The 22,476-nt window shown below is 37.8% G+C and overlaps 1 protein-coding gene and 2 pseudogenes across 1 annotated transcript in view; 1 reads left to right on the top strand and 2 right to left on the bottom strand.

The window, feature by feature from the left end:
- The first annotated feature begins 7,285 nt into the window (after positions 1-7,285).
- LOC103275978 lies at positions 7,286-8,266 on the top strand (annotated as a pseudogene).
- Positions 8,267-12,227: 3,961 nt separating this feature from the next.
- LOC110594513 lies at positions 12,228-17,668 on the bottom strand (annotated as a pseudogene).
- A 519-nt stretch (positions 17,669-18,187) lies between these two features.
- Positions 18,188-22,476, bottom strand: part of DSC1 (desmocollin 1) — a 28,384-nt gene continuing 24,095 nt past the window's right edge. The window contains exons 13-16 of the mRNA XM_021706646.1: positions 21,620-21,862; positions 20,278-20,399; positions 19,310-19,564; positions 18,188-18,385 (exon numbers count right to left, since the gene is read on the bottom strand). Of these exons, the coding sequence (XP_021562321.1) occupies positions 18,188-18,385; positions 19,310-19,564; positions 20,278-20,399; positions 21,620-21,862 (818 nt within the window). The remainder of the gene's footprint in view (positions 18,386-19,309; positions 19,565-20,277; positions 20,400-21,619; positions 21,863-22,476) is intronic.

Here is a 22,476-nt window from a genome sequence, read left to right as displayed (position 1 = left end):
ACCCAAACTAAAAAAAAAAAAAAAAAAAAGACAATTAATACGCAAGTAGAGGATCATTCTGAAGACTCTAGTCCTTCAGTTCCTTGAGTTCATCCCATTCAATGTTTTACCCTCTACCACAACCTCAGCTACTCACACCATGGTCCTACTCCTGACCTTACCATGACCAGCCACTGTAACTACTCCAGAAATCTCAGCTTCAAACCTTTCTGCCTTCTACTTTCACAGCTTCCTCACTATATTATCTCAATTCCAATAAATCTTAAATCTCACTAGCCTCTAAATGTATCGATTCTAACACATTTTTACTTTCTCTTACCCCTTTTATGACCTCATTTCCCTATTCATCCAGTTTAAGTTCCCTGATAATCATTATAGTCCTATAATCACTCTTTGCACATATATACATTCTATTACTGTTTCTTATGACTTTGTTGTCTTCCTTGTCAAAGTCACTCCCTGATTAAATCTAACCTCCACTTAGCTGCTACACACAGTTCAATGTGGCTGGAGATAAACTCCTCTAAAGGGCTCTGGAGTTTCCCTTTAAGCTCATGATCAATTTCTCAAATGGGGCTTTTTACTCTGTTTGTCTAGTCCATTCACTTCCCCATTCTCCTTGACAATATTTTCGTCCTTCCTCTCTGCTCAAATTGTCTATACATTCTCTTCTGTCCTCACTTCTACTTACTAACTTTGCTTTCTGTTTCACAGAGAAAATGGAAATTGTCAAGGAGAACTTCACATCTACCCACCTGTTTATATCTGTTCCATTTATCTGACTTTTTCTTCTACACTATGGAAGAACTGACCCTGTTCGTGACTAAGGCCAACCTCTCCACTTATGAACTCATTCCCATCTGCTCCCACCTGCTCACGGGCATAGAACAATTCTACCCCTTCTCTCCTGTATCGTCAATTTTGTTCATCTCTATCTTTCCAATGGGATATGAACCAAAACAACAGAAATCTCTACATCTCTATATACCATTTCTCCCTCTAGCTACCACACCCAATTTCTCAGCTTTTCTTTACAGAAAAGTTCTGGGGAAAGCTGTTCTATATTTACTGACTTCACTTTCTTTCTTCTTCTTATCTCTTGAACATCTTCCAGTCAGATTTGCTTCCCTCCCTCTTCACCAAAAATGTTCTTACAAGGGTGATAGAGAGCCGAGCTCGGTGCTCAGACTGTAATTCTGTGCTTTGGGAGACTGAGGTGAGTGGATTGCCTGAGTCTGTGGGTTCGAGGCCCGCTGGGACAACTTGGCGAGACCTCATCTCTACAACAAATCAAAAAAATTAGCCGGGCACGGTAGCGCACGCCTGTAGTTCCAGCTACTTGGAAGGCTGAGGCGGAAGGATCGCTGGAGCCCAGCAGGTCGAGGCTACGGTGACCAGGAGTGTGCTACTGCACTCCAGTCTGGGTGACAGAGTGAGACTCCAACTCAAAAAAAAAAAGGGTGATAGAGACTTTCATATTGTTAAAGTTAATGGTTAATTTTTCAGCTTGTCTTAATTGCGGAAAGCTGGTAGACTCATCATGAAACCTGTTTTTCACTTGGCTTCTGTTTTTCTTTCTCTACCTTGTTAACTTATTCCTTTTTTTCTACATAATCTCTTTATATTGCAGTGCATCAGGACTAGGTGTTGGATCTTTATTCTGGTTCTATCTATACTCAGTCCCTTGTTAATTTCATTCAGTCCTCTGACTTTTAAATACCACCTCTATGCTGAAGACCAGCAAATCTAAAGCTCTCTCAGATCTCTCCCTTGAATTTCAGGGAAATCTTAACTTAGATATCTAGAAGGCATTGCAAAATCAGTCTTTCCAGTTCTGAGCTCCTGAAATTCTCCACTCAAAAATGTTTTCCCTTTCAATTAATGGGCACTCCAGCCTTTCTAGAACAAAACCTCTGGCAGACATCTTTGACTCCTCTTTCCTCTTATATTCTAAATCCAATCTGTCAGTAATTCTTATCAAATCTGGTTTTAAAATATACCTGGAATCCACCTCTTTTTCACCATTTCATCAATACCATCCCAATCCAAACCACTGTTGTCTCTCACTTGGGTTATTTCAAAAAACCCTAATTGATCTTTCTGCTGCAAACACTCCTCACTTCTGTCTAATTTCAATCCAGTAGTCAGCTTTTCCCTTTTAATAAACAAGTTGGATCATGACATTTCTCTATTCAAACTTTCAGAATTTTTTTTTTTTTTTTTTAATTCTCCAGAGGCTTCTTATTTAGATAAAATCCAAAGTATTTTCAGTGCTCCACAGGACTTGACACAATCCATCATGGATTTCTCTGACCCAGACTCTTCCTGCCCTCCCTCACACAGCACACTCCAGCCACATTCCTCCTTGGGTCTTTAATTTCTACATGGAATGATCTCCTCTCAGATCGCTACACTGCTTGTTCCTTTGTCTCCTTCAGGGTTTGAACCCTTTATGCCTCCTTCTTCGTGAGGCCTTTCCTGAGCATGTCAGTGTTTCCTGAGCATGCCAATGAAAATTTCAAACCTCTGGTTACTTCCTAGGGTTTTAACTATGGGCCTGGTATGTTTATTGTGGCTCCTTAACCTAGCAAGTTTTTGTTTCCTGTACTGACATTGGAGATTCCTTTCTGTACCAGAGGGGCTTAACTTAACTTGTTAACTTCCTGCCCCATAAAGCATTTTTTTCCTTCAAATAATGTTGAATTCTAAAACCAAAATTACATGAAATTCCTCAAGTCTCTAGTTTTGTCACCCCAGTCCCACACAATACTAAAAACTCTGCTACTTTCTCTCTTCCCCAGCCGTGGCCTTCTGCTTCCGCCAAACCTAGATCTATCTCAGCATCTAGGCTTTAAATGCTTTAAATGCTTCCTGGGGAAAATGTGCCACTGCTGGTGTTCTATTCTTTGGAATTTTAGTTTCTCTACTTGTTCCTGATTTTGAAACTCTCAGATTACTTTAACAGGAAGACTTTGTATTTTATCCAGTTCTTCTAGTTGATCTTCGTGAGAGCATTGGTCTAACATAAACTACTCCATTCTACCATCTTTTCCTCATATTTTATTTGTTTGTTTGTTTGTTTGTTTTTGGTCTGTAACTCTGTATTAGAATGTAATTTTTATGAGGTTTTACATTCATGTCTATTTTCAGTTTCTATGCTTGGGTCAGTCACTATGTGGGCCTGTGGTAAGTACTTGCTGAATAAAAATATATGTGCATATATAACCTATGCTATCCAACTACTTGTAACCCATAGACTGCTATCCAACTACCTGTAACCATAGACTGATTATTAACAAATTATGATGTTACTTTGAGATAATAATATGTAGAATGTTAGCTATAAGCAAACTGAAATTTGAAATTTATACTAGGACATCTTTTTTTTTGAATGAGTTGGAGTCTTACTCTATTGTTCAGGTTGGAGTGCAGTGGTGTGCTCATAGCCACTGTATCCTCGATCTGCTGGGCTCAGGCAATCTGATTCTTCTACTTCAGCCTTCCAAGTAGCTGGAACTACAGGCATGCACCACCGTACCTGGCTACTTTTTTTGATTAATTGTAGAGATGAGGTCTTGCCAAGTTGCCGAGGTTGGTCACAAATCCATGGACTCAGGCAATCATCTCACCTTGGCCTCCCAAAGTGCTAGTATTATAGGCATGAACCACTGCACCTGACCTCGGAATTTCTTATAAAGGCTTTTACACTTCAGAATAACTGGGAAATGAGCATGAGAATTTTATATAATTTTTAGTTTATAGAAAGTATATGAAAAGCACTAATAAAACAGCAATCAGAAACATGAGACTCAAACTAAAAGAAAAAATCTTGTAATTCCTAGTTATATGCTTTGATTTGGCAATTAAGCTATAGTTCATATGGAGCAGACAATCCTATAGCTTCTTCCAGAGAAAGTAATAATAAGGATTAATTTATTTTACTATGTTTAATGTTTTAATTAACTAGTTTTGGGGAAGCCAATAATAAATATGAATAAGTATAGAGATGAATAGATAGATAAGCAGATATATACATACACAGAGAGACAGATGATAGATAGATACCCTGGTGACAATTAAAATTTGGTCTTTTTGCTTATTTCATTTAGTCAGAGAGGAGCTGGAAAGTCATATTAAAGATATGGATTTACATGGAGAAAGGAGACAGGGGTTCTAAATCAGCAAGGGATGATATTTCATGGTACCCTTGAAGGCAGATGGTTTTGAGAATGGTTGTTAAGGAATCTGAAAAATTTGAACACTGCAAGTTGGCACCCTGGGGTCATGAGGTGAAGGCCTTTACTTGCAACTGGAGGAAGAGAAGACATGGGTGGGAAGATCAAGGACTTCATTTTGGACATGGTAAGTTTAAGGTGTTGAATGGTATAATGAGTAGGCAGTTAAATAAGCGGATAGAAGGAAAATTTGAGCCTGAGACGTATTTTTTTGTTCAATCCAGATTTGCCACCAATTAAATTCTATGCAGGTTTGATAGTGCTGCCAAATAAGTTACAGACAGGAAAAAACAGCCTTAGGTTTCTAGAGCTTTACAGGTTAGAGTTTTGCACTCAGAATGGTGAATATGTTATTCAGTTTGGGGGAGGGGATAACTCATATATATACATGGGGAACCACTGAACAGTTTTAAAACAGTGGAGTAATGGAGGCCAAACCTGGGATACCTCCTTTCAGTTGGAGAGAGACTAGAAGAAGGGACACCACTTAAGACACAATTACAGATGTTAGTTAAGAATACTGGGTCCTAGTACAAGGCTGTGGGTGGGAGGTTTAGGTGGGAGAGAGGAAGTCAGTGGCATTCAGTGGACACACTTAAGAGGGCTTGGTGATTGATCAATTACAATCATTCCCCATGATCTGGGCCAGATATTGGGTTTGTGTTCCTAGCCTCTCCCCACTTCAGACCCAGTCTCAGCACTGTGTGCTTTCTTGAAAACAGTAAGCAAATCAAAACCTAAAGTACTTCAAATCTTTTCTAGTCTTGTAGAATGACACACACTCCTTGACAACCAGAGTACAACCTGGATATGGCCCCAAACAGGGTTTGAAGCCTGGGGAGGGATTCTGGGAGTGGCTAACCCAGGATGTCCCCTTCCCTTCAGGCTCTGTATGTGGGCATGCAGGGCATGCTGACACCATGAGTGAAGTGTCCTTGTGCCTGCTGACCACATCTTGCAGCTGTGCATAGTGAATGTTATGCATTCTTCCTTGAGGCAGCCAGTCCCCAGGCTGATTCAGACCAGATAGGGCATGCCTACATCAATGCTCACAACCTTTATCTGCCTTTAGTTCACTTTTGGTTTATTACAACACTGAAAAACCCACCCCTAAATTCACAGCCATGTTGTGTGCATGAGACATTCGTTCAAGTGTCTTCTCACACTGTGCCTGCCCACTAGAAACCCTACCCTATGGAAAAAGCTCTATCATCTGTGTGCCTTTTACTATCGAGAACAGTTTTTTCTTGTCCAGCTGGCTGCTCCCAGACCGTCTTCCCTGTAAGTTTCTGAATAAAGTCTATGTCCCTTCTATTGTCTCCGGACCATTTCTTCAGCCTGTGGGACGCAGTGCCTTCCCTTTTGGGGTCTTTGGGAGTACACCACAGCAAGCATCTTCAGGGGCTGGAAAAATCCTTTATAATTTTAATATACAGCAACCATCTTGAAAAGTATTTCTACCCGTGGCTAACCTCAACATCTTTTACATAGTGTGCAGCTGCTTCCTAAAAATTTAAACATACTTCTCTCCTACTTTTCACTTTCTATTCCTCAAAAGCCACCATAATTGCATAAAATAAACTGCCTCTTCATTCTCAAGGCTCTTCCCTTTTTCTTCTTTCTTTTCTTTTCTTTTTTGAGTTGGAACCTTACTCTGTTACCCAGGCCGGAGTGCAATGGCACCCTCATGGCCACCGCAACTTCAACCTGCTGGGCTCAGGCAATCCTTCCGCCTCAGCCTTCCAAGTATCTGGAACTACAGGTGTGCATCACCGCAGCCAGCTAATTTTTTTAATTTATTGCAGAGACAAGGTCTTGCCATGTTGCTCAGGCTGGTTTCGAACTCCTGGGCTCAGGCAATCCCCTTGTCTCCATCTCCAAAGTGCGAGGATTGCAGGTATGAGGCATCACGTCCAGCCACATCCTTCTTTCTTACATTCATTTTATTTCACTCAAAAGTAATCCTCTCATTATAAATTATGTGTATCAAAACATCACCATGTACCCTGTAAATATGTGCAATTTCTATATAACAACTTAAAAATTATTTTTAAAAGGTAATGGGGTACCAGTAGAGCTGAACCACCTGTGGATTTTTGTTTGCTAATATTTTTAAACAGATTTTTGCATCTATGGTCAGAGCAAGGTTGGCCTGTAATTGTCCTTGTGTACTTATATTTGGTCTTTCATTCTTTTTTTAAGTTCTTAAAAATTTATTTAAGGCTAGGTGGCTCAGCCTGTAATCCCACGCCTTTGGGAGGCTGAGGTGAGTGGATTGCCTGAGCCCACGGGTTCGAGACCCGCCTGGGCAGCGAGACCTCATTTCTACAATAAATCAAAAAAATCAGCCGGGCATGGTAGCGCATGCCTGTAATTCCAGCTAGTTGGAAGGCTGAGGCGGAAGGATCGCCGGAGCCCAGCAGGTCGAGGCTGCGGTGGCCGGGAGTGGCCACTGCACTCCAGTCTGGGCGACAGAGTGAGACTCCAACTCAAAAAAAAAAAAAAAAAATTATTTTCCATTTGTATCATATATTTAAAAATCTGTTTATTCACTATAACAGAAAATAAATCAATTTAACCATATTTTTAAAAAAAATCAATGGTGGTGGTCAGGCTCACAGCCAGGCGGCCAAGCTTGCTACTCTTGGCTCACAGCCTTGCGGGACTCATGGGACTGGGCTCAAGAGGAGCGGTGCCAGGACAGGAAACGGAAGTGACCATGCAACGGTGGGACAGGAAACAGAGCTCACCAGCGCAATGGCGGAACAGAAAGTAGTGCATTGGCGGGACTGGAAATGGAAAGCAGCAGTGCAAGGGCGGCAACGGGACCTGTCCCAGAGCCAAGCGCAGGCCACAGAACTGAGGCCGCTGTGAGCCAAGAACTTGGACCCAGAGCTGCAAGGCCAGTGCAGATAATTTGTTCCTGCTGAAGTGGGGCTTCTCCTCTGATTTCCTATCTCCTTGAGATTTTAAGAATCTGATGGGTGACGTTCTCACCTCTAAGGAGAAGCAGTAACTGCTCCTTCCTCAAGCCCAAGCTCTCCATTGCTATGAATACCGAATTCACATATTCTGGATTTTTGCTGTTCAAGTCATTCAAAAAAAAGAAAAAAGAAAAAATCACAGGCAAAGAGAGAGACACAAATCACCCCAGAATAAAGATGGCAGAGAGTCAGAAAAATCTGTCACCCTTCAAACTCCCACTGGAGAGCCCTTGTTGGCAAATGATTCTACTTGGACAGAGGAAGTTCAGGATGACAGCTTAGAAGAGACCACTGGCCATCACAGGCACCTTGGAGCACAACCTACCCCAAGAAGACATTGCCAGGATCAGCATGGACATGGAGGACTGCATGAGGCTGGTTTGTAAACACTACCTGGGTCTCACTGCCACCTCTTTTCTTGGACTTCTAGTTTTCCTCATCCGCATCCCTTCATCCTACTACCCTGATCCTGTGGAGGAATGAGCTGGAGCCTTGTGGCACAATTTGTGAGGGACTCTATTTCTTTGGCATTCAAACTCCTCATTCTACTTACAGGAACCTGGGCACTTTTTCCTCCACAGAGAGATAACTTGCCATGGGTGTTTGTTTTCTGTACCCTTTTGGAGTTTCTCCTCTTACTCTTTGTGGTTTCCTCTTGGCTTTTTTACAGGGTCCACATTTTGGACTCTTAGGACCAAAATTGCCAGGGCATTGTGCAATACACAGCCTCTTTTGTGGGTGCCTTTCTTTTCATCCATCATCTGGCCAGTGTCCTGCTGGAGCTCATAGCTGCAGCCCAGGTTTATACTGAAAGTGGTCCGCTCCTCAGATGGCAAGTCCCAGTTCTACAACTTGGGACACCTGAGTATCCAGCAAGCACTATAGGTGGTTCTGAAAAATTACTACAAAGATTTTACCATCAGTAACCCAAACCTCCAAACAGCCTCCACATTCTGAGCAGCCAGGCATATGGTTGGGCTGAAAGTCTACAATGTAGATGGCTCCAGTAACAGTGCCATGGATCAGTCCTGGGTGATGATTGGTTGAAAAGAGAAGCCTTTAAAAAATTATTTTACCTTGAGAAAGATAATAGTACTGAAAACACATCTCTTTTTTTCCCCCTTCACGACTGTGAAAATCTACATTTATGGCCAGGCACAATGGCTTATGCCTGTAATCCCAGCACTTTGGGAAGTCAAGGCAGGAGGATTTCTTAGAGTCCAGGAGTTCAAGACAAGTCTGGGCAATATAAGGAGACCTTGTTTCTTGAAAAAATAAAAATAAAAAATTGGCCAGGCTGTGTGGTACATGCCTGTAGTCCTAGCTATTTGGGAGGCTGAGATGGAAAGATCACCTGAGCACAGGAGATTTGAGGCTATGCTGAGTCATGATAGTGCCACTACACTCCAGTCTGGGTGACAGAGTGAGACATCAACTTAAAAAAAATTCTGCTTTCAGAAAATCACCATACAAGTGTCATGATAAAATGACAATTGACAGCCTTTCTGTCTATGACATGAATGGCAGGCTGCAGAGGGCACTGTCTAAAGAGAAATCCTCTTGTCACCTTCAACCAATTGGTGGCCTTTAGGAATACAGACTCAGTGTTACCAGGTCTTCTAGTTTTTCAACAAGAAGCCATACATTTGTATTTGGGGTAAAACACCCTGATTTTTAATGTAGAAATTTATTCATAATTTTTTTTCCAACTGTAAAAGTCTCCCAGACTCAATTCAAGTTCTGTCTGGTCTGGTAATCATGTTTTAATCTCTGAAAAATCTGACCTTTTATTTATGTGACATTTCAAATATGATTTTGCTCTGTTATATTTAATTAATCTTGGCAATTGAAAGTGCAGGTTTCTCTACTCCAAGTAAACAGTTCTCTATTGTAAAAGAAATAATTTTTTTTTTTTTACAAATCAGATTGACCCAGAGTAGGGTTACATTGGTTAAGAATATTTTCATATTTTCCCCTAGATTACCTGAAATAATTATTGAATGTCTTTCATAACACAATACCCTGATTTTGTTCACCTGGTACACTCAGCTAAAAAAAAAACACATTTCTCACTCTCTCATGGATAGGGATGGACATGTGCCTAAGTTCCTCCAAATACATACGGTAGAAGTTATTGTGGGGGAGCTTCTGGAAGAGCACTCTAAAATCGAGGGCTCCTCCATTCTCTAGCTTTCTCCTTTAGACACAGATATGATGACTGGAATTGCATTGGCTGTCTTGTGACGATGAAGCAATTTGTACAAAAGATAGTTGTGATACAGGACAGGGGATCCCAAAGTTGGGATCTAGCCAGAAAGACCAAGTGGGTTCTTGGCTTAGTGCAGAAAAGAATTAAAAAGCAAACCACCAAAGTAAAACAAAAGTAAGTTTATTGAAAGGAAAGAAGAACAGAAAGAGAACTACACTGTGGACAGAGCAGCCTCCATACATTGTTGGGGTTTCCGCTGAAAAATAAAAGCAGACTTATTGAGATGACAGAAAGCAGGCTGCTCCATAGGCAGAGCAGCCAGTGCTGGTGTATAGGAAAAACAGCAGCTGATTGCTAGGGTTTTATTTTTATATTTCTTGATTGCATGTTAAGCAGAGGGTGCACTATTCATAGGTTTCTTGGGAAAGAAGTGGAGATATCTAAGAATTGGGGTCCACTTAGTTTATTACTATAAACTGCCATGGCACTGGAAGGAGTGTCAATTAGCATGCTAATGTGTTATAATAAGCATAAAATGAGGGGCAAGGTCAGGTAGCAGGCAAATTAGCTGCCATCTTGGTTCTAGCTGATGCTAACCAGTTCATAACAGCATCTTGTTTTTCTCTGGGAGAGTTCAGAAAATCTGACTATTTACCTGTCTGGAGAAACTGTCTTAGCCACCTGTCCTGAGCAATTAACCTTGTTGTTTATCTTAGGAAACTAGTCCTGTTTAATTCCTATCTCAGTTGAATAGAACAAGAAAAGGCTCCTGGGACATTGATGGCATTAAGAAGCCTCCATATGAGCCTAATACTCTGAATTTGTTTTGATATTGGGTGGTGTGGGATGTAGTTGCTCTGTGGGTTCTTGACTTCACTGCAGAAAAGAATTTCAGAACAAGTCACAGATAGAGTTTTAAAATACAGTTTATTAGAGAAAAAACAAGGACACATTCAAGAGAATATGCAGGTACTTTAAGGGAAAGGATACAGGCTTGCTGTTAGCAGAAAACTTTATATATTATTTGAAATGATTAAAAAGTCTATTTTTTAAGTTAGCATTTGTGGGTTATGTGGATTACAACAAGATTGATCACAAGTTTCAATTATTATCATTTAACTCCTAAGTTTACTTGCATTACAAAGAACTTTTGAGATAATAGAAGAAGTAACTGCTTAAAAGTTAAAAGTTTTCTTTTAAAGCCCCATGCCTTAGTGTCTCTGGTAACTCCCATTTGCCTTTGTTTATGGTCGTTATGATTGTGCCAGCCAATCCCCTCACTCCAAGGTTGGGTCTGACTTGCTTGGTCAGTATAAATATTGTTCCAGAGAGTTATGTCCTGGTAAGATGGTGCCCAGATGTCTGTCTGGTTTCCTATTTATCTAAGCTATGCCTGTCCTTAAAAAACTCATCTATCTATATCTAAGTGATACAAGCTCTTTTTCCTCAGTTTTACATTTGAGAAAAATAAACTTTTATCTTGTTTAAGTCACCATTATTTCTGTTACCAGCAGCCTAATATAAGTCCTGACTGATTCACTGAGACCGTTACTTCAACAACAGCAAATTTTCTTATAGCTTATAGTAGTAGAATAGCAGACTTTCAATTAGAATATAAAATCACCATTTGTCATACAACAAAACCATAAAATTGTTGTCTTGATCACATGCTGAAAATTTCATAATTTTCTGTGTTAAATCCACCTTTACCCATCTGAAATCTGTCTGAATAGTCACATACCCAAAAGTATTAGATTGTGATGCAAATTCATTGGATTAATTAGTAGGAAAACATTTAGTTGCTTTTATTGACTTTATTGATTAGTTAAAAAATAAGAACATGCCTCAGGCTATTAGCATACAACCAAATCTTGAATCTATCAGACTTAAAAAAATACATCTCTTAGATGACACTTCATAGGAACACAGGACTGAAGTAGAGACAGTATGCTCAATTTTAATATGTGTATATTTAGGGAAGATGTTATTTGAACTTTAATTTAATACTACAATTGAATATTAGAGACTATGTATATTGAAAAACAAACAAAAAGCTTTGTCCAACACAGGTATAAGAGATAATATGGGCCAGGCACAGAGACTCAGCCTGTAATCCCAGCACTTTGGGAGTCCAAGGCGAGAGAATTGCCTGAGCATGGGGGTTTGAGATCAGCCTGGGCAACTACAATAAATCACAAAAACTAGCCCGGCATGGTAGCGCGTGCCTGTAGTTCCAGCTCCTTGGAAGGCTGAGGAGGAAGGATTGCTTGAGTCCAGCAGGTCAAGGCTGTGGTGGCAGTGAGTGTACCACTGCATTTCAGTCTGGGCAACAAGAGCGAGACTCCAATTAAAAAAAAAAAACAAGTAAACAAACAAACAAACAAACAAAAGCAAAAAAAGAGATAATACAATGCTGAAAATGATGAGCACATTGTGTTAAAGAACATTGTCATTTGGTTGCCAAAACCAACAATTAAATTTTTTTTTTTAGAGTTGAAGGATTGAAATAAATGAGGTTCAATGCCTTGATAAATATCACATAAAAAACTAAGGGGCATCTGTCTGTCAGTGGTAAGTGTGCTCTTAATGTTAAACTTTAAATTATTTAATGCTAATTAATAGTCATATTTTGTATATTTAATACTTGACATTTGCAATATATACTTATGCTATATATTTACTAATGATTAGTACTAAATTAATATTATATTAAGATATTAAAATTAAAACAACTCTGAAAACTTTTTTTTAATGTTTTTAAAACCAGAACATTTGTTGCATGACTAATTGTTGCAGTTCTTAAGAAAAACTGGATGCCACAACAGCTGCCATCTTGGATTTAGGTGGTGTTCCTTCACGGAATCCATGCCTGAATCTGTTGTATTAAGTGCCTCATCCGAGCAGTCCTGGAGGTATTTCGTCTTTTAGCCTTGGCACCCCAGTTATACTTTGTCTTGCGCTTGGCAGGGCAGCCACGTTTGCCACAGGTCGACTTCTGAAGGTGGTAGGCCTTAGAGCCACAGCAGCGGCTACACAGCATGTGCGTCTTATTGTGACGCTTTCCAGAGGATGACATTCCCTTCATATCTCGCTTTTGCGGCCGAGACTTGAGAGTCCGGAAGAGAGAACTCTGAAAACTTAAAATAATTTTCTTCTGCATACTTTCCCAGTCTGAAACCAAGAGAAGCAATTATGACAGAATATGGTTACTTAATACCAAAAAAATGGTTCTGACAGCCTCTTAGCCACACACCCCCACTAAAACTTTATATATATACATAAAAAAAATTTTTTTAAAGATGTGCGGTACAGTTCAGGATTAGGTATACAAGTGGACATTGTACAGGTAAAATTTGGGCCTCCTTTTGGTTCCCATTTTGCCTGGCTTGAGATCAGGTACCCTTATTGATATTGTGGTCCTCACCCCTACCCAAAAAATAAAACTTTTAAAATGTGCCTAGTGATAAACTGACTCCGTGAGAAAAGACTGTATCAAGACATCTATTTGTCAAAATTAACTCAGGATATTTTCTTAAACTATCAGGGATATTCTAGTTGGTTTTTAAACATAATTTAGTAAACTTCTTGAATAGATCCGACTAAAGCTAATATTATTTTGTCAAAATATGATTTTTCTCAATTTTGGTTTAGCAAAACAAATTTACTAAGTGGGAATGAAAATATAATTTTCTGAACTTGGTTACATTATGTGCCATTGTATACCCTCTTAATGAGTATACAGTGGTAATTAGGTACCGAGTTCATGGTCAGTTACTTGGGGCCACAAAAATATGGAGCTGGAGATTGCTGCTTTGTGGGCGGCAAAAAGTGGTCTCTAATCTGAGTCACCAACTGAGCCGGGACAAAATTCTTGACCCTATGGTAGTTATAGACCAACTGCCTGAGGCTACATGTGCTGCTCACTCTACTTAACTAATTAGGTTGTTCATCTGTTGGTTTTTGCTGCCTTTCCTCTCACCTAATCATGCATGTAATGCTTATCAAAATTTCATGTGCTTGCAGATCTCCTGGGGGATCTTGTTAAAAATGCAGATTCTGATTCAATAGATCTGAGATAGGACCTGAGAATTCACTTTTCTAATGAATTCTGGTGAAGCCAATAGGATGGGCTGCAGATTATGCCAAGTATCAGCACTAGTGCTGAGGTGGAGAAAGGTATTCTTACACCTGATAGTACATCAGAAACATCTGGGGGGTTTGTTAAACCAAATCTATCCCTGGGTTTCTGCCACAGTGTTTTCTATTCAGTAGATTTGGGCTAAGGACCCCACAATGTGCATTTCTAATAAGTTCCCTGGTGATGCTGATCCTGCCGGTCCAGAGATGACATTTTGGGAACCAGTGATTTAGAATTTTAGTATAGATCTCATAGAGGTGAGAAATATGGTGGGTGTTGGTAGTATACTTGTATCCTACGGTAGGATACCAGCTATTGATGAAACGTTTATGAACTAGGATTTTTAGAAAGAATAAACTGGGCTCGGTGGCTCAGCCTGTAATCCCACGCCTTGGGAGCCAGAGGTGAATGGATTGCCTGAGCCCGCAGGTTCGAGACCCGCCTCGGCAACTTGGTGAGACCTCAACTCTATAATAAAAATCAAAAAATTAGCCGGGTGTGGTAACGCGCCTGTAGTTCCAGCTACTTGGAAGGCTGAGACGGAAGGATCGCCGGAGCCCAGTAGGTCGAGGCTGCGGTGACTGGGAGCGGCCACTGCACTCCAGTCTGGGTGACAGAGTGAGACTCCGACTCAAAAAAAAAAATGTCATCCACTACTCAATTCCTAATTTTCTATATATTTTAAGACAGGTCAGGTCAAATAAGGAAACATTTCATTTCCACTTCAAATTAGAGGGTTTCCTTTAGTTTTTCTTGAACTTTGCCTGGTAGAAAATAATTCTAGATGAGTTTAGGTATGAATTCTAGGTAAAACCTCACATATCTCACATGAAACCTTGACATTTCTTTTTAGTATTAATGTTTCCATGTTATATCATTTAAAATTTCCTAAACATAGATAAATAAAACTTCACAGTTACAGATATTAATTGTTGCAGTCTGACAACTAAATTTTAAAGATTTTTAAATTCTATGTACTCTCAGGCAAAAAGCAGGTGAGAGAAAAGCTAAAATTGTTTTTCATTGTTTTTTCTCTAAAGTTAGGGCATAAACAATGTCTAATTCTGTAGATTGATATATCAAAGGGTATTTTAATCCCATTAATTAAAAAAAACTTGCTTTAAAAAGTGAAGGTTTTAAAATAATTTATCTTCATAAAATGTATATTATGAATATGCTTCAAACATTTCATAATGCTTCTTATACACTTATTCTATTTATATATATATTTAAAATGGTTATTATTTTATTGTTGGTAGTAAAGATTTGAGATAATATTAGTGTGTTTTTTATTTTTTATGCCACACTTTTTTTTTAAAGAGTTTTTTTAAATGGTGCCCATTTAATTTCATTGGGCCCTGTACTTATGGAAAAGTCTATCTATTCTTAGTCATGCTTTCTCCTGCTATACTTCCTTTTTTCTACATAAATAGAAAGACAAATGTAGTGTCTAGTAAAATACAATGTTTCTTCATATCTATTAGAAAAACAGATAAAAGAGAAGAGGGAAATGCAGCAATATACATTGTTTCAGCACCCTAATATCATTTGAAATTTTCAACTAGTACAAGCCTTTTTAACTAATGTACTCTAAAAAGGGAGGTTTCTTTTCTGTGATAGTAAAAATCCTCAACTATAAAACATCTATTTTGAATATTTTCTAAATAACATAGCATATGACATTTGCGGTGAGGAAACATATGCATACATGTCAAGTTTTATGAAATACTTTCAATAAACTCAGTAGTAATTAGAAGTGCAGTAAGGTTAAGAAATGTTTGGTGATGCTCATTTATAAAATTACATCCATTTTCATCTGTCTTAGCATTTTCAAGAAATTTTTTCATGTAAAACATTTGAGATCTGAATTAAGATTAAAAAAATTTAATTGTATATCTTTTCTCAACACAGATTTATTTGTAGGAAGACAATTCATAACTATTAACTAACAAATTATGTGAAATAAATCCATAAAATACACATTTTAATTGATAAACTAAATTTGTAAGCAGTCTGGTAGAGTTTCATACATTTTATCTATCATACAATTAACATATAATTTTGGGTATAAGCAGAGAATTACTTTGAATTACCAAAATAAATCAAAAGACAGTCAAAGTTTCTCTGAGATGAATTTTAATATTATTTTTAAAACATTTGAAATAGGCAAAACTTTTTAATACAAGTTCATTTTTCACACTTTCTAATAATTTTTCTAATGTTTTTAGAGTGGCTTCTCTTGCTGACTGAGAAACCTATCTTTGGACATCAATTGTACATTTATGTACAAATATAAACTTTATCTTCCATAATTAAGCAGTATAAGAGAAATATGAAGACAAACACATAAGTTAATGTTCAGCTAATAATTTTTAATTGCTCCAAGAATATTTTGTGCCTACATGAAACAATGAAACTTATGATATTATATTTTCAAATTTATAATATTATATTTTAACATTTTAGAACTGGCATTATTCAGAATAACATGTACATTAGCCAACAGAAATTGCACTACCACATACACATACACACAAATCTTAAAATGACTATAAAAATCAAACATTATGGATACCTTATAAAATAAATCTGACTTTCTAAAACTACTCTATTTCCTTTGTTCCAGTATCCAATTTCATATTTAAAAGCACCTTTAATTAGAAACTGTCCTTGAGAGAAACAAGACTAGTCACAAAATTTAAAAGAAACAACTGTTCTTTTTTTAATGGTTAAGTAGTTAATAGATTAAAAAAAATTTTTTTTGTCTGAATGAGAGTTTTCATGTGATATATAGTTATTTTTATATATTATAGAGTTTGCCACACATGAGTATCAAAATACTATTACATATATAATTTCTTTTTAGATTAAGAAAATATTATATCCTATTAAAATGGTATGCCTTCAAAATAATTTCTTTCCAAATGTGGGCATTTGTTTAGCCATCATTCCACAAATGTTTAAGTGTTACTGTAATAGTTTTCAATTTTTTAACATATATATGCCAGTCACTATTTTCCATGTTTTGAAAGTAATGATAAATTAGAATATTTCATTCTAATATAGATGGTAAATCAGTCTTTGGCATATTCAAAGTGCTAATCTCTGTGTATCAGGGTTGCAGCCTAGTGCCTTCAGAACTAGTTGTCCAAATGCTTGGAGATGCTAGAAGATGGCTACAGAGATGGCGGGCCTGCCAAACTCAAGAATGAATGTTCTTGCCACGGTACTTTATATTTCAAAACTTGAACAGTATATCATACTGAATAAACACAAACATATTTTGTGAGCCTAAACCAACCCATGGGCCTCAGGGTTGCAATTCTTTCATGGAAATCTTCTCATGGAATCCTTGTAAAATCTCTGCAGCTCTATTTACTCTGAGCCTGTTCTAATCCTTGTTCCAACAATCCTACATGCTGTTGAAAGCTGATAACATATTCACCTGGGCCGAGATTCAAGGACTAAATTCTGAAGGTTCCTGAAAGAAAACAGTGCTGGGAGCACTCAGAAGAAGAGCAGCAAAAAGGGTAGTGAGAAACAAGGTCATTCACTGAAGGGAAGAATGCACCTGAGAATATGTAAACATCCTTTTTAAGCCACTAGGGTAGAGAGGATACAATTCTCTGGCGCCAAAGAAAATATTTCTAAAAGTATAATTCTCCCCTAGATTTTGAAGAAAATATTTAATTCATACATGTAAAATGCAAATCCATCTTTCATTAATTTCCACAATACCCAGCTCTCCCACATGAACTTCCACAACACGAAGAGTAATAACAGTTTTCAAATAGAAGACGCAAGATAGCGCACAGTTCAGTCCTGAAGAGGGCAATATGTACAGACATATGAGGGGGCACCCACAAAAAACCGAAATTAAATTTTGGAGGGCAGGTACCTTGTGGTACACTCGGAATGTGTTCCTCTGGTCAATCAAATAGTCAACCAAAGTTTTTATCTGGAAGTTCTGAGAAGGTTGCATCATGATTTGCAGAAGAAATGATCAGAGTTGTGGCAAACAGGTGACTGGTTCTTCTATCATGACAAGGTACTGGCCCACACCACACTGAGTGTTCAGCAGTTTATGACCAAAAAACGGCATGACCCGCCTCCTCCACCCCATGTCTTGCCCTCCCTGTTCACCGATCTTGCCCCAAGCAAAGGGAAACATTTTGCTAATATGGAAGAGGTGAGACCAAAAAACGGCAGAAGCACTAAAAGGCATCCAAATCGACAAGTTCAAAAACTGTTCTGAGCAGTAGAAAAAGCATCTCAATAGGTGTATTGCATCAAACAGAGATGAAGGTGACTGAAGTTTAAACATGTAAGAGTAAATACACAATTTTATAAATAAGTTCCGGTTTTTTGTGTGTCCCTCTCATAAAAGAAAATTAACAAACAAAACCTTTATTTCTAGAGAACACAGAGGTTATATCAGATAAGGAGAATCTGGGGGAGTCTTGTAGTTATAGTACCCTTATCTATTCATGACTCTAAGTGAACCTCCAATAAACAAGGTAAACTTCCAATAAACAAAAACATTAGCAGATGCTGCTATCAATTTTCATGCAATAGACTCCTACATATGCATTTGTAGATGTCACTCTATTAGAAAGCGCATTTATTTATTGACGCACGTCTTTGCTAATGTCCTAAATTTGGGTTCCAGATGATCTAGAAACTCCAGTCCCTCTTCTTCCTGCCGATCACTGCAGCAGCCTACCGAGCCGGCCACAGACCCTTTGCCTTCATAGTTATATGAACGAACATAGTCTTCAGAATGTTTATGCTCCTCATCTTGTCCACACAGATACACCTTCTGTACCAAAGAAGAGCACATTTTATTATTTTTTAAAAACACCTAAACCTATTAGCAGAAAAATAATATCTTTGATTTACCTTTTATTGTTTAATTTTTAACCAGAGTGTGTCCTCTAATGGATTCCTACATATAAAAAATGCACATGATTGGTCTGTAATATATTCATTCTTCAAATATGGCAGATAAATAAATGCTGCTAGTGAACACATTTATGAAATTTAAGCCTACACATATACTGTATCATGCAACTAAATTATAACCTCCCATTTGAACATAAGATATGCATGACTGAAATTTACCTCTGTAGCTTCTTCACATATTTTGAGGAAAACCAATAGGCTATGATACTTATTTTCATACATGATTATGTAATTGTAACAGTGTAATACATTAAATTGGCTAATATCAGCCCATAATGACTAATCATATAACACAAAACAGGAAACTAAAACCCAAAATAAAAGCACAGGAATCTATTGGGTTGATGTTGATAGCCAGGACTTCATAGACACACAGAGAACTCAAGCACACTGAAAAATGTTTATGATTGATGATCCTTTCATTCCTCTAGAATGAATATCTCACCCAAGGCAGTTTTCCTGGTAATTTTTAGGGAAGAAACTATCAGTCTTTCATCCTTTCTAAACACATCTACAGTCTATGGCCATACCACCCTGAATGTACCCACTCTCCTCTAAACACACATGTATGACAATCCTAGATAAAGTTTTGTAATCCGTATTTTGAGAGTTGAACTTTAAAAGATTGTTTTTTTCTTGGGGTTTAGACCTGACATCCATATCTATGATAATTCAACATTAAAAAGATGAATGAAGGAGGAGTCAAACTTTTTGGAAAATCCTGATTTATAACTAGCATTTAACTTTCATCTAATGTGAACTTGAAGGCACTGGAACTTACTTCGCCAAGCCGAGGCTGGGTGAAAGTCTGCCAGTCTGTATATGCGTATCTGCCGGTATCCGTTACTCCTTGCCCTGCTCCCTTGATGGACTCCAAAGTCTGATGTCCACCTCCTCTGTTAGAATCCAACGTGTAGCCTCCTTTGACCATCTCAAAACTTTGCTGTGTTTTGATTCCCTGGCCACCAAGAGTACCAGCAGACATGCTTGTGTCACAGATGTTGGATGTCTGCATGGGGAGTCTAATGTTTGCTTCCTAGAAAAGTAAAGTTTGAGTTAAATAAAATCGGAACAAACAACTTGTTTTCATTTTTTTCCCACCATAAGCAAAGCACTCATCTGTTGTGCCTCTCATTTACCCATACATAAAGTCAGAATAATAGTATCATAGGTATTATGGGTTGAATTGCTCCCTCTAAAAAATTCCTATGTTGAATTTCTAACTCATAGTAACTCACAATGTGACCCTGTTTGGAAACAGAGTCATCAGGTCATCATAGATATTATCAGAGAAGATGATGTCATACTGGATTAGAGAGGGTCTCTAATCTAATAGAATCAGTGTTCTTATAAAATGGGGAAATTTGGACACTGACATGTACACAGAGAGAATGCCATTTGATTTACCCTGTCGTAAGTCAAGGATTGAAGAAGCTAGGAGAGAGGCGTTGAGAGATCTGTCCCTTAGTTCCTTCAGAGGGAACATGGGCCTTCCAACAACTTAATCTCTGATTCTAGCCTCCAGAACTGTGAGACAATTCATTTCTATTATTTAAATCACTCAGTTTGCTATGGCAGCCCTAGCCCTAGAATAGGATTGTGACATTTAAATGATTTATAACATCTAGTTGAAACATTGGCTAGCATAGTAAGTACTCAATAAACATTAGCTGTTATTATTTACTATGATTATGTGATAATCTGTCTGGTTCACCATCACCACTCAAAATCAAGTGAAACCTGATTTACCATCACTTCTTCTCCTGGTCCTTCAGTATTTGATACAATTAAATTTTGTTGCGCTACATCTTCTGGAAAACATTTCTTTACTGTTCTCTTAACAGTAACACAGAAACATGTAAACAGAATACCTAAAAAGGTAAAAAAGATCAAAGTAAAACACATTAGTATATTTATGCTGATATATGTATAATTATTTATGTGATTTTTAAAAAAAGTTTCTTTGCGGAAGTTTTTAAAAATTCATTCCATAAGTTGAGATGTCTCTGGTCACTAAATTTAAAAACAGAATATTAAAAATGCATATAGACTATCGCTGACTTAGTGAAATTAATAATAGCTCTCTTCTCAGGTCCAGAATTAATTTGTACGTGTCTTTTATTTCCTCTTCATTGAAATGGCAACTTCATAAGACTTAAATTTAAGTTGCATTATTGGTATTTAAAATCACATAGAACACACTTAAAGGACTTAGAACAACAAAACAAAGAGCATTAGGCATAAATACAAACAAGAACGGCAGTTACATAAAATTAGTGTTCAGTTTTGAAAGTGAATGTCAACTAACATAGTGCTAAGGGGACTATCCAATTTTATCTGAAACACAAATCAATGAATTAAGGCAGTAAAGACAGGGAAAAATTTGTAAAAGCAAATGAGTTCTTTGTAGTCAGAGAGAGAGAAAAGAAAGAAAAAGAAGGAAAAGAAGAAAAGGAAAAGAAAGAGGAAGGGAGAGAGGAAGACAAAGGCAGACTTAAGTGTGAGCAATATTTCTATTACTTTTGCACTTTCAAGTAACAGTTTGCAGAATGCAAAATCTTAGCATCTTTACTTTTCTTCAGTGGCTCATATGGCCATTTTCCACTCATGAAAGTCTTTCTTACAATGATGATAAATCGCTTCATTAATAATATGGAATGTAAACATCTGAGCAAATTTTAGAGCAACTCTGTTTTCACCAAATCTTTTGGTATTTATGTACTCCCTACATAAACCTGACTGACTGAAAGACTATAATATTTTATATGGGAGGGAAACAACAATTTTATCCAACCTCGTTCCTATGGGAAAAAATGAGTTCAAAGAATGGAAAATAATTTACCCAATGTCTCACAGCTAACTATTGAAGAACTAAGGCTACCGCCTCTGAAACTTACTTTAAATTTAATCTTCTGTGACTGATATGCTTCTTCCATGACTCAGAATCTCAAGTTATAAAGTAGATACAAGATTTTTTAAAGGGTATATTTGCCATAGGCTATAAATATTGATATAAAGTACTGCCATTTAAAAAAATTTTAGGTAAAATTTCAGCTAACACATTATAAATAATTATACTTAATGTACTTACACAACAACAATGCAGAACCCAACACCATGGCAAGGATAGCCCATCTTCCCAGTATAACATTTCCTGGTTTAATGTCTCTCACATCTTTAACGGTCATTCTACACTCAGATGGAGTTGTACAGTCACATACTCTCACTGATAACACATGTTTTGCAGCTAAACCATGTCTGTCTTTTATTTGGATAGGCACAGAATAATAGTTATAATCAAGATTTTGCCGTTGACGAAGAATGGCAGTTTTACCTAGGGGGAAGAAAGCAAAGAGAATATATATTGATATTACCTTTCAATAGCAATTATTATTCCTACTTGATATTTTGGGGAGTAGATTTACTTAGAACTAAAACTTGAATGGTTCATTTTTCTTTCTTGAAAACAATTTTGAGGTCTCACAAAACCCATAAAAATGATTGAGGCCGGGCTCGGTGGCTCAGCTTGTAATCCCAGCACTTTGGGAGGCTGAGGTGAGAGGATTGCCTGAGCCCACAGGTTCGAGACCAGCCCAGGCAACTTGGCGAGACCTCATCTCTACAATAAATTAAAAATCAGCCAGCGTGGTAGCGCACGCTTGTAGTTCTGGCTTCTTGGAAGGCTGAGGTGGAAGGATCGCAGGAGCCTAGCAAGTCGACATCAGGGTGGCTGTGAGTGTGCCACTGCACTCCAGCCTGGGCAACAGAGTGAGATTCCAACTCAAAAAAAAATTGATATTGCTTTAAACTCGTATTTGACTAATCTATACTTAACATGATAAGTTAAACTATACTTATAGATTTTATTTTCTTTCCTAGTCAGGGTATCATTCTGCTGCCCAGACTGGAGTGCAATGGATGATCATGGCTTACCAGAGCCTGGACTTC

Source organism: Carlito syrichta, unplaced genomic scaffold (genome assembly GCF_000164805.1).
Source record: "Carlito syrichta isolate Samal-C Ts95f unplaced genomic scaffold, Tarsius_syrichta-2.0.1 Scaffold315831, whole genome shotgun sequence".
NCBI lineage: Eukaryota > Metazoa > Chordata > Mammalia > Primates > Tarsiidae > Carlito > Carlito syrichta.
This window is presented reverse-complemented; position numbering and strand designations above follow the sequence as displayed.